The sequence below is a fragment of the Nematolebias whitei genome, chromosome 6 (assembly GCF_014905685.2).
Source record: "Nematolebias whitei isolate Nwh7 chromosome 6, NemWhi1, whole genome shotgun sequence".
Taxonomy (NCBI): Eukaryota; Metazoa; Chordata; class Actinopteri; order Cyprinodontiformes; family Rivulidae; genus Nematolebias; species Nematolebias whitei.
This window is the reverse complement of record NC_056503.1, coordinates 6,392,977-6,404,819: the sequence shown is the minus strand read 5'-3', so window position 1 is coordinate 6,404,819 and position 11,843 is coordinate 6,392,977. Positions and strand designations below refer to the sequence as shown.

The window sequence follows — 11,843 nt, the reverse complement described above, 5'->3', positions numbered from 1 at the left end:
ATTGGTGAAGGCGAGCGTTCGCGCCCCCTCTCCCAATTGTCCTCTTTACCAACTGAGCTAGCGGTGTTAACCTTTCTGAGTTTCTTGCCGTAATTTTTTCATCCTATATCTTGGACATAGCTGGGTAAGGAGCATGGACGGCTCTCACTGCTGTACAGTCTGTGGAGCCATGCTCCAGACAGATGAGGGTCACAACCTGTGTCCTGCCTGCCTTGGACATGACCATCTGGTGGAGGCCTTGTCAGAGAACCCCTGCATGAATTGCAGCTTCATGTCGCGTGCTGCAAGGGTGGCCCGGCTGGCCCAGTTTCACCCTGAACTCGGCGATGATCTCCTGCCTTCTGGGCAGGAGGCTCCACCTAGGCGCTCGAAGCGCCGGACTAAGGCAGCAGTCTCTGTGGCCCCTCCTGGGAAGAAGCGAGCCAGGTCTGATAGGGGCCTCTCCACGAGGATGGAGTAGCTCTCCGCTGAATTAGCTGAGATGAAGTTCCTTTTTCAGGTACGCCAACTGGGGACTGAACCAGTGGCAGCGACCGAACTCTCCTCCCCACCCATGCCTGAACTGGCTGCAGAGGAAGTTGTTCTATCCTTGGCTGCCTCTGCCTCTCACTTTTTAGGTGAGGAGGAGGGGCATTCATCTCAAGTCTCAGAGACAGCTTCACTTTCTTTTTCTCAGAGCGCAGTTAGTGGGTCTGGTGACAGCTCGATGCAGGACGTCATGCATATGGCCCTGAGACAACTGCAGCTGGACGTCCCGTAACCAGAGGCGTCCACCCCTGGAAGTGCCTTCTTCAGGCGCGGACTGACCCCTCCTTCCTTTTCTGTCCCTCCATCAGAGGAGTTCCTGAGGGAGTTGCATGGTTGCTGGCGGGACCCCAAAGCCTTTGCGTGCTTCTCCGCAGATGGCCGAGTGTTGGCGGCTATGCACGAGCTGGCTGCAGCAGGCTTGGATCGCATGCCGGCGATAGAACCTGCTGTTGCCTCTCTCATCGTGTCACCAGAGGAAGCTCTGCGCAGTGATGTTCGGTGCCCACGAGCTCAGTGTCGTGTCACGGATGAATTCCTCTGCAGAGCCTATGCCACCAGAGCGCATGCTGGCCGCTTAGGCAATTCCTTGGCACACCTCATGCTTGCCCTCTCCACGTCCCTTCAGGGGACTAGTGGTGCGACAGCAGCAATAGGCTTTAGCGATGCAGCACTTCAGGCCTTTGCACTAATGATGAGGGAACTTGGGCGCGTGATGTCCTCCTTGGTCCAGGCTCGCCTACAGGTCTGGTTGGTGCAGTCAGCATTGACTGAGCCATGCCGTAGAACCCTCCGTAATGTCCCAGTGGTGCCGGGGGAGTTGTTCGGTTCGGCTGCCTTGGAAGTGCTGGAACGGACTGTCCAGGCATGACAGAGAAGGCAGCAACTTTCAAGCCTTAGCAGGGCAATGCCCCCTCCACTTCCTCGGCATCCAAGGCGCCCATCGGCTGACCCCAGCGTGCAGCCGCCGCCTGGGGGTCATGATCGGCCGGGTGGTCTTTACCCTCATGCGGTTCAGCAAAGGCCCAGCAGGAGCTTTTGTGGGTCGGTCCACCGACCAGCTGGGCAGTCTCAGACCAGGGACTCTGGCTGCCGCACCCCCACGGCCAGGGGCCGTGGCGGGAGACGGTGATGCCATCAGGCCGACCGTCGGATATTTCTCCCACCAGCAGCTCAGTTACTGGACTGCTCACACTGTGGACCCATGGGTGGTTGCCACTCTGACCCATGGTTACGGGCTACAGTTCCGATGGTGGCCTCATATCTCACGCCGGGTCAAGATGACTGTAATCGCCAACCCGTTGAAAGCTCGAACACTAGACCAGGAACTTTCCGCCCTCCTGTCCAAGGGCGCAATAGAGGCAGTGGACCCTCTGCAACAACCCAGAGGCTATTACTCGACTTACTTCCTCGTGCAAAAGAGGACAGGCGGGTTTCGTCCCATTTTAGATCTGAGGGGACTCAACCAGTACCTAAGGGAGCTGCCCTTCCACATGCTCACGACAGCAGAAGTCCTTCAAGCTGTCACGAGGGAAGAATGGTTCACGTCTGTAGACCTGAAGGATGCGTATTTTCATGTGCCTATTGTGGCAGAACATCGCCACTTTCTCAGGTTTGCCTATCGGGGTCACCACTGGCAGTTCTGGGTACTCGCATTCGGGCTCTCTATCTTCCCGAGGGTGTTCACTCGGTGCGTGGAGGCAGCCCTCTCTCCTCTGCAGGCCTGCGGAGTGAAGGTTCTGCCATACTTAGATGATTGGCTTCTCTGTGCCCCGTCTCAGGCCTGTGCCTTTCACGACACAAACTGCCTGCTCGCTCATGTGTCCCAGTAGTGCCTCAATGTCAACCTGGAGAAGAGCTGCCTGATCCCTTCTCAGACGATCACCTTTCTTGGGATGGTTCTGGATTCATCTTCCGTGAGAGCTCGCCCATCCGCTCAATGGGTGGCCGGCATACTCCAGCTGGTCAGTCGGTTCGGGCTGGGCAGGCAGCTCCCCTATGTTGCCTTCCTGCAACTACTCGGCAAGCTGACATCACTCACTCGGGTGGTGCCCTTAGGCCTGCTGTCACTTCGCCCCTTGCAGAGGTGGTTCAACAGCTTTTGCCTGGATGCCAGGCTGCACAGGCGTCGCAAGCTTGCAGTGACGTGGTCATGTCTTCATGCCTTGACTCCATGGAGGGACAAAGATTATTTGTCCAGGGGTGTCCCCATGGGAGTGGTAGTGTGTCGCAGGGAAGTGGTCACGACAGATGCCAGCTCCATGGGATGGGGTGCTGTGTGGCAACGCAGAGTGGTTCAGGGCCGCTGGGGTCAAAGGGACCGCTCCAAGCATATAAATGTGCTGGAGCTGCGTGCAGTGCACTTGGCACTCAGGCACTTCCTGCCTCACCTGGAAGGGAGGCATGTTCTTGTTCAGTCAGACAACACCTCTGTTGTTTACCACATCAACCATCAGGGGGGCACCAGGTCAGCACAACTTCTGAGAGTGTCAGAGAGCTCCTGGAATGGGCCTCTCCTCGCCTGTCCACCCTGCGGGCAACGTACTTACCAGGGCGACACAATCAGGTCGCAGATTTTTTCTCCCGCCATGGGTCCCCTCCGGGAGAGTGGTCCCTCCACAGCGACATAGTGCTGATGATCTGGGACCGTTTTGGTCAGGCAGAGATAGACCTGTTTGCGACGGAAGAGTCGACTCGGTGTCCCCTATGGTACTCTCTTACGGGGGCGTCAGGTGCGCTGGGCCAGTACGCATTGGCTCATCCTTGGCCAAGGGTCCTTCTATATGCCTTTCCACCCCTTTCTCTAATTTGCCCAACCCTTCAGAGAGTCCTTGAGGAGGGCCACAGGATGCTGCTGGTGGCTCTGTATTGGCCAGCGCGACCATGGTTCCCACTACTACGAAGTCTATGTCAGGGCGTCCCGTGGTGTCTTCCGACCAGGAGGGACTTGCTGTCTCAATTGGGGGGACTGATATGGCACCCCAATCCTCAACGTCTTTGGCTGTGGGTGTGGCCACTGCAAGGCTAGGACAGCAGCTGACTGGAGTTTCAAGCCCCATCAGACGCACCATCCTGGGCACCAGAGCACCCTCTACTCGTCAGCAGTACGAAAACAGGTGGCATCTGTTTTCCCAATGGTGTACTGATCACAACAAGGATCCAGTCTCCTGTATAGTACCCACCATTCTGGAGCTTCTCCAGTCTCTCCTTGGTATGGATCGCTCTCCTTCGACGCTTAAAGTTTATGTAGCGGCAATATCATCTAATCACACTGGCATTAATGGCTGTACGGTAGGGAGCCATAATCTATTGTAGGGCTGCAACTAACGATTATTTCAATAATCGATTCATTGGCCGATTATTTTTTCCGGTTAGTCGATTAATCTGCAAGAAAAAACAACGTTTTAATTTCCACCCCTTTATTCCAAAATTGAACATTTGACTGACATAGCAATTCACACAAAAAACAGGTTGCTATTTGACTATTCTGTTAGTAAAATACTGAATAATAAAAAATAAAAGTTAGTCAAATAGCTTAAAAAAATAAATGTACACAAAAATATATACAACTATATTTTTATACCTGCACAATATGTAGCTACTTTGTAAAATGTTTCATTGAGGGAAGAGTGTAACCTGGATTAAAAGTGTGGATCATTGTAGTGAAGCCTTCGTCTTCAACCATCGACTTAGGCCTTGTGTCAGTGACGATCATTTAAGGATCTTTCAGTGAAGACAGCTGCTGCTGTGGTGTCCATGATGTTTGTCCACCATGAAGGCTGTTGTTGTTTGTTGTTGTTTTCTGGAATAAGAGAGTAAATATGTATTATAGCATAATTTACAGCAACTCAAGAAATGCCTTGTTTCACTTACAGTGTTAGGTTCAGGCAAAAGTAGCTAAAAGAGCAATTAAACACACACACCACATATAAAATACTTAATTATACACATTTGAGTAGATGTAATAAATTACTTTAATTCCTGTTTAAATGCAATTCATCCTGCCATACCTGCAGTGTCTTCAGACTTTGCCAGCAAATTAAAAGTTGAAGCTTAATGTATTATGAAATTCTTTATCAAAGGGTTCGTGAACGATCGGCACCAGATATTCAGACAAGAGGAAAAATAAAACACAGAGACTGTTACTGCTAGGAATAATATTGTCATTTATTAACCTGCCACAGAAAACAGCCAAGCAAAGTCATGTACAGTTGGTACACTCTTAACACACAAATTGATATGAGTATCTCTCACCGTGACAAATGATCGGGAAGCCTTTCGATCCAAATGACAGAACTCACATCACCACTGCATGGCACCGCGCGCTGGTCCACACAAGACTTCCAAGTTCCCTTGCCTGTCACACCTCCTTTATACCTCTCCCTGACCGGAATCGCGTGAGAGCAGTGAAAAACAAGTTTGATGGTTGTCAGGAGGACAGATTTAATTAAATCTGTTTTTCCATCATCAAAGCAGTCTGTGCAACAGAGTGATGGCTTCATAAAAACATGTCCTTCAAAATCTGGGTCACTGTAACCTTAAGATTGGGCCAGGTCTTCTGGTTAGAGCATCCCTCAGAGAACTTTAATTACTCCAAAACACATCTGCAGCACAGGCCTGACTTTAAGCAGATAAGCTGCATCAAAAGTGAGTATAAGTATTAATTGACATAAAAGCATCAAAATAATCATTCCTATATCATTCCACCCTTGCCTTTTATGGCAATTTAGACATTTAATTCTGAAAAGTAACACACACAAAATGTATATGTTTGAATAGGCATAAAGGCAACTTAATATATTTTTATAAAACATATTTTTATATCACTTAATCATTAAATTATTATCTTTGTGTTAGATTTATTTATAGATCACATTTAAACACTGCTTGTACCAATTAAATTAAATAAAAAGCAACACACGTTCTCTATCAGTCATTAATCAGATAACAAACAAACCAACAACTTCATCTACAGACAGACTGACGTTACGTTTTCTCTCTTGGAAACAGAACAAATGTGAATATTGTAGAGACTCACCTGCCAACACGACGAGTTGTATCAGCTGCAGCTCCTTCTTCCTCCTCGTGACTCCGACATGTTTACGTTTATCAGCGTGGTTCTCCCGTGTCATGTCAGCGATTTTCAAAGCTGCATGCTTCTCATTTTTTATCTTTGTGAAGTTCTCCCACACTTTGGAGGACTTGGGTCGAACAGTTTTCGCTGCGTTGGTCATTTGTAAAATTTACTTAATTTACTTTGAAAACACCGCCTCTGCTCTGCTTTCACCTAACCCCTCGCTATGTTCAACTCGCGCTGCAGAGTTTTTTTTTTTTTCAAACTTTATTCAGTCAGTCAGCATTGACAATGAACTGCCCGTGAACGAAACGGCTCCGCAGCGCCGTGAAAGACGCATAATCGCGCGACACAACAAATCGATAATGAAATTTGTTGCCAACGCTTTTAATCATCGATTTTTATCGATTTTATCGATTCGTTGTTGCAGCCCTAATCTAGTCTCTCTTTTTTTGCGTGGTGCCCGTAGGTCACACCCGCCAACAGCTCTACGAGCACCAGGTTGGTACCTGCCCTTGGTTCTCGAAGCTCTGTGCCGCCCTCCTTTCGAGACTCTGACGCAGGCGAACCTCAAGTGGCTTTCATGCAAGACGGCTTTTTTGTTGGCTATTGCCTCAGCAAAGAGGGTCAGCGAGCTACATGCTCTCTCAGTCAGCCCTGAGGGCTCTTGTGTTACCTTGTGGCCAAACACTGCATTTGTACCAAAGGTGTTATCTCACTCTCACTGTAACCAACCGTTGAGGCTGGCACGTTTTCAGCCTACGCCTGGTGAGGGGTCTGGATTATTGTGCCCGGTGAGGGCACTGGAGGCATACGTTGCAGCTACTTCTGTGATAAGACATTCAGACCAGCTGTTTGTGTGTTACGGAGGCCCTAGGTTAGGCAGTCCTCTTTCCAAACAGCGCCTCTCCCACTAGATCATGGAAGTCATCTGCTGGCCTATGCTGCAGGGCCCGGCCCCCTGCCGGTCGACTTGAAGGCTCACTCTACCAGGAGCGTCTCTGCTTCCTGGGCTGCCCTGAGAGGGGTTCCACTGGAAGCAATATGTGCTGCTGCATCATGGGCTTCCCCAAGCACGTTCACCAGATTTTACAGAGTTTAACATGGCCACCCCTCATCCCCTGGGCCAAGTTCTTCTACAAGGGTCCTCTGGGCCTCCTCAGTGAGGTGGGTGTTTAGGGTTCCTTGTGACATCGTTGGTATTAGTCATTCAGTGCCTTCAGCACCGCCCTCTGGTGGTCAGGAGGGATGAAATAGAACGAAAGTTACGTATGTAACTACGGTTCTATGAATCCCGGATGACTGCCAGAGCTTCTCTGTCACTCAGAATCCTTGCATTCTGCAAGAAGATTCTGTAGTAGCAGAGCTGCGGATGACGTCGGGCTATATAGCCTTTGATTTGTCATCCGTGTCACACCTGTGACTCCGTTGGTATTATTACTCGAACAGCGCATGCGCAAAGGGAACATTCAGTGCTTTTAGCACCGCCCTCTGGCGGTCATCCGGGATTCATAGAACCATAGTTACATACGTAACTTTCGATTTCAACACTTCAGATGGAGTATGCAGGGGCCCTTAAGAGTGCATTCACACCAGCCCTGTTTAGTCCGCTTTAATCGAACTCTAGCTCGTTTTCCTAGGAAGTCCGGTTCGTTTGGGGAGGTGTGAATGCGCCATCGAACTCTGTCACGGAACAAAAAGGCGAACTCTGGCCTGGGCTAAAACCTAGGTCTCGGTCCGGTAGAAGAGAACTCCAGCGTGGTTCAAGTACAGTGTGAATGTAATCAGACCGGGCCCCGCTCCACAAGCAAGAAGTGGAGTACAGCGCAGGGCAAACAAACACGCATTTCTCTTACCTCATATGGAGCCGTCAGCTGCCTTGTGTGAACAGCAACATTCTTCTGCCTCATCTTCTGCTCATGCTGAGTCCATTTTTGAAAAATGACAAAATATAACTCCTAAAACTGCTAAAACTTGATGCCACTCCGTTTTTGTTTTTATTTTCAGAAGAAGTGTCTTCAGAGGTTTTTGTGCCATTTCTTTCAGTAGTTCTTGGTGCAGCGCCCCCACAGGCGAGTGGAGGAACAGGTTGGTTCGAACAGGTTGGCTCGACTGCACAGTGCAGTGTGAATGCAAACGCACCAGCTCAAATGTAAACAAAATGTCATGAATACTGGTCCCCAACTGAACCAAGTCTGCCAGACTATCAGGTGTGAAAACATCCTAAGTCTCAACTACCCCCCTCCCCCCAATCAGATTAGAAATTAGAAAAGAGATGATTTGAACATACAGTAGCAAGACACGAACAATGACTCAACAAAGTGAATACCTTTACAAATAAACTAAGAGGTGATTGTATTTATTTTACTACCAAGGTAAGGTTCCATTTGTTTACATGGCTGGACTTCAAACCTCCACTGGCCTGCAGGAAGCTGGTCTCCTTCTAGCTGCTGCTTCTGGGTTCCTGTCAGACGTCTATATTCCTTCTAGTTGATGGTTTGTCCCTGAATTAAGGTGACACCTCCTCCAGTAAAAGAAGCTCTTCCCTCCATTCAGCAGCTGATGAGGGAAACCATCGGTGTTTGTGTTCAGCTGTGCTCATGAACGAGGCACACGGCGCAGAATGTGCTCCCTCCGTTTTTTTGTACAGACGCACAGTTTGTGTAACAGAACAAGTCGGGCGCAACAACGTCAAACTTCACTTTTTTATTTTATTTTAATCGTAAAGTTCACTGCACTGCCCTGAGGGGGTTCAGGAACCACTGCATTAAACGATAAAAAAAACCAAGTTAAGGGATCAAATGTACATTTTATGAAATATTAAAAACAAAACCATAACAGAACAAAACATGTTGGACATGAATGGCTAGTATTTCCTGCCTCACTCTGAAGCAAGTAAACGACTGAAACAGCTAGGGATGCATTATATTATCAGTATCTGACAATATTCACAGTAAAATTAAATATCGGACATCGGCCATTCCATCAAAATAACTCACCAATATAAAAGGCGCTGTTTTTGTATGACAACTCAGTGACAAGGATGTCAGCAGCGACAGCACAACTTTATGACGTCATGCGCGCCGTTGAGTTTAGATTTGTGAAAATTTACAAATGTGCACTGTTCGAGTGTTGTCATTGTGTTAGAGAGAGTAAATGTCATGAATACATTTGACATTAAACATAATCCAAGTTGAAGAGTTGCATCATTTTCAGCCTCTTTTTTGTCTTCTGCATTTGGTAGCAGCCAAACTGACAAAGAACATGCAGGATTATGTAGTATTTTAATCCCACAGCAGAGAAAGTTATGTAGACTTTCTGTAAGTAGGTCTAGGGGACAAATATCGGTATTGGTGTCGGATATTGTCCAAAAATCCAATATCGTGCATCCCTAGAAACATCAGTCGAACAAGAGTTTGGCCTCAGCTCACGTCTTCACATCCAACAAGCAGGAAGTCAAAGCCAACGAGCCTCCATGAGTTCTCATCAAGCACATTTCATTCCAACAGTGTTTAACGCTAGCTTTACGTAGCTGAACGTTCAGTGTGAAAACTCTACATCGTCTCTAAGGTCGGCTTCTCCCTGCTTTAGTGAAGCGAGCGCTCTCCTCTGTCTGCAGGACGTGGAGTTCACTCTGGGCGATGAGTCAGAGAGGAGCAGGAAGGAGATGAGCTCTGCAGAGCTGACCAAACAGCTGGAGCGGCTGATCCAGGACAAGGCCGACAACCAGAGGATCTTTGACTGGGTGGAGGTTCGAGTCCTTTTGTTTTGGGCTTTTCACGAGTTTTTAACGAGCGTTTGTCCCGTCCTTGTGTCCTGCGCCAGTAGTTTTGTTCACGTGTTGATGTTTGTGCATGCAGGCCAACCTGGATGAGCAGCAGACGTCCTCCAACATGTTTGTCCGAGCTCTGATGACCTGCGTCTGCCAGTCAGCTGTCATCTGTGAGCAAACCACTTGTTCCATTACAGGCTGCGTGTAGATCAGTTCAAGCTGAGCATGTTTCTCCCCCCACCCCCCTGCAGGTGAGAACCCATACAAGGTGGACATCAAGCAGGTCAAGCAGCGGGCCAAGCTGCTGCAGAGATACCTGAGAGATGAGCAGAAGGAGCTGCATGCGCTCTACGCCCTGCAGGCCCTGATGGTCCAGATGGAGCAGCCTGCCAGTAAGCACCTCAAAAATCCACCTTCCTTGCTGCTGGAAGCTAAATATCACCTAACACCACAACACTGACATGATTTGACATGCGCCTAGCTAAACATGCATCTGTTAGGAGCTGGGCCTCACTGAGCTCATGATGTCTGGTGTTCCTCAGATCTGCTGCGGATGTTCTTCAATACCCTCTACGATGAGGACGTGATCAAAGAGGACGCCTTCTACAAGTGGGAGTCGAGTAAAGACCCTGCCGAGCAGCAGGGCAAAGGTGTGGCCCTCAAGTCCGTCACCGCCTTCTTCATGTGGCTCCGCGAGGCCGAGGACGAGTCTGACAACAGCTAGGAGCAGCTGGGACAGTTGGGACGGAACCCTCCGAGCCCACGAATGTTCTTCGGACAGAAGAGTCCGGACAGACGACAAAAACTGCATCAACTCAAGAGTAGAGGAACAATTGAACATTTGATCATCTTTAGTTTTTGTTTGTGGGTCTTTGTACCGACCCGGACAGCAGAATGTCTTTTTTTATTTTCAACTACAGAACCAGGATTTATAGAAAGAATTTACGAGAGAATTCTGGGAGTCGTTCCAAGGTGAGGGAGGCATTTTATTCTTTTTTTAAACTTGTTTGCAAATGGCTTTTCCTCACCATGGCAACACTATTCAAGAGTTTCTGCTTCAAAACGGAGATCGAATCAAATCTAAAGCTGTTTGTTCACATCTCTATTTTTATGATTTCATACTTTAATCATGTGGACGGGATCCGTCGCAACTCGTGTACATTTCCTCTACGTGACGCTCTCATGTAGACGATTCGCTTTCTGCTGCGGCTTCCCAGTGTTGGCCGAGTGTTTTATAATAAAATAAAAAAACTACAAAGAGGAGCATTCTGAAATGCTTGTGGACTTGAGAAGGGGTCCGAGCCCTTTCTGCCTCCCTCCTGTGTCCGTTCCACCCGTTTCCCGAGCTTCAGACAAGAAACGACTGAAACATGAAGTGCTCACGGCTGCTCCCTCCTCCTGAACCTGTTGGATGTTTAAAAAAAACTCACCTTGAAACTTGAATAAAACACAAAGCATCCACTTTATTGAGAAAATACTTTTAGAAACAAAGTTTAGCAGTTCAGACTCTAAGGTGTTTGCTTCCATGAGAGGAAATTCATTTCAAGAGAGTTCTGTAAATATTCGATGGATAGTTTTTTCCCTCCTCTGAAACAAAGCTGCAGTTTTCCCTGTATTTATATTTTTCTCTCCTCGGCTGGCAGAAGACGCTTGATGATCCAACCCGATGATTACAGTTTAATTGAGAAATTGTAAATACTTATTTGCTTTACTTTATTAAAAAGATATTTAATTAAAGGAAATGAAGATGCCTCTTGTTGCAGATATAAAGCTTGTGCCTTTTGGGATGGCAGCGGCGGTGGGGGGGGTCCCTCAAAGTGCCTCGGCTTCACGACGGTCATTACACAACCGCAGCTCGGTTCGGTGGTTCAGAACCAGCCGCTGTCTTTTGTTTGCTAGAATGTTTTTTTTAATGCTGCATGAGGACTTGAACATGTGGAGCTAAACAAATCTAATATTAAAACCTGTAAAATGACCCCACAGCTTTCTTTCTTTCAGCGCATCGCTCATAACGCAGAAAAACAGCCGGAGGGTTTAGATGTTTGATCACAGTCTGAAACGTGTTGAAGGAGAAGAACCCAGAATCTGCAGGTTTAGCTGCTCAGCCAGCCCCAACATGGAGGGCTGTGGTCCGCAGGAGAACTGGATCTGTTGAGACCACAAAACATGGATGAGGCTGTTTTTATTTCAATGTAGACTGTTCTGAACACTGATCTGGACTTTTTGGGGAGCTTCAAAACACCAAGTGGTACGCTGAGGTCCCGTCGCTGAGGGATTTGAATAGTGAATGTTTGTACTTTTTCACAAATGTTGTTTATTACAAACATACAAGTTTACAGTGTGCGATAGACATACAGTATTTTTCCTTAGTTTACATATGTCCCAGGAAAATTTTGATAAGTCTGCCTGCTTCAAGGCCAACTGGGGGAGTCAGATAAGCCACAGTTGTTGATTTTTTCAGGCAGACTGTTT

General features: G+C 48.0%; 1 protein-coding gene across 1 annotated transcript in view; it reads left to right on the top strand.

Annotated features, from left to right (window-relative positions):
• LOC119410486 (eukaryotic translation initiation factor 4 gamma 1) overlaps positions 1 to 11,039 on the top strand; it is a gene marked incomplete at its 5' end in the record, with an annotated part of 43,246 nt that extends 32,207 nt beyond the window's left edge. Inside the window, 4 exon segments of the mRNA XM_037677365.1 lie at positions 9,219 to 9,350; positions 9,460 to 9,541; positions 9,623 to 9,763; positions 9,914 to 11,039. Of these exon segments, the coding sequence (XP_037533293.1) occupies positions 9,219 to 9,350; positions 9,460 to 9,541; positions 9,623 to 9,763; positions 9,914 to 10,095 (537 nt within the window).
• Between the last annotated feature and the right edge of the window lie 804 nt (positions 11,040 to 11,843).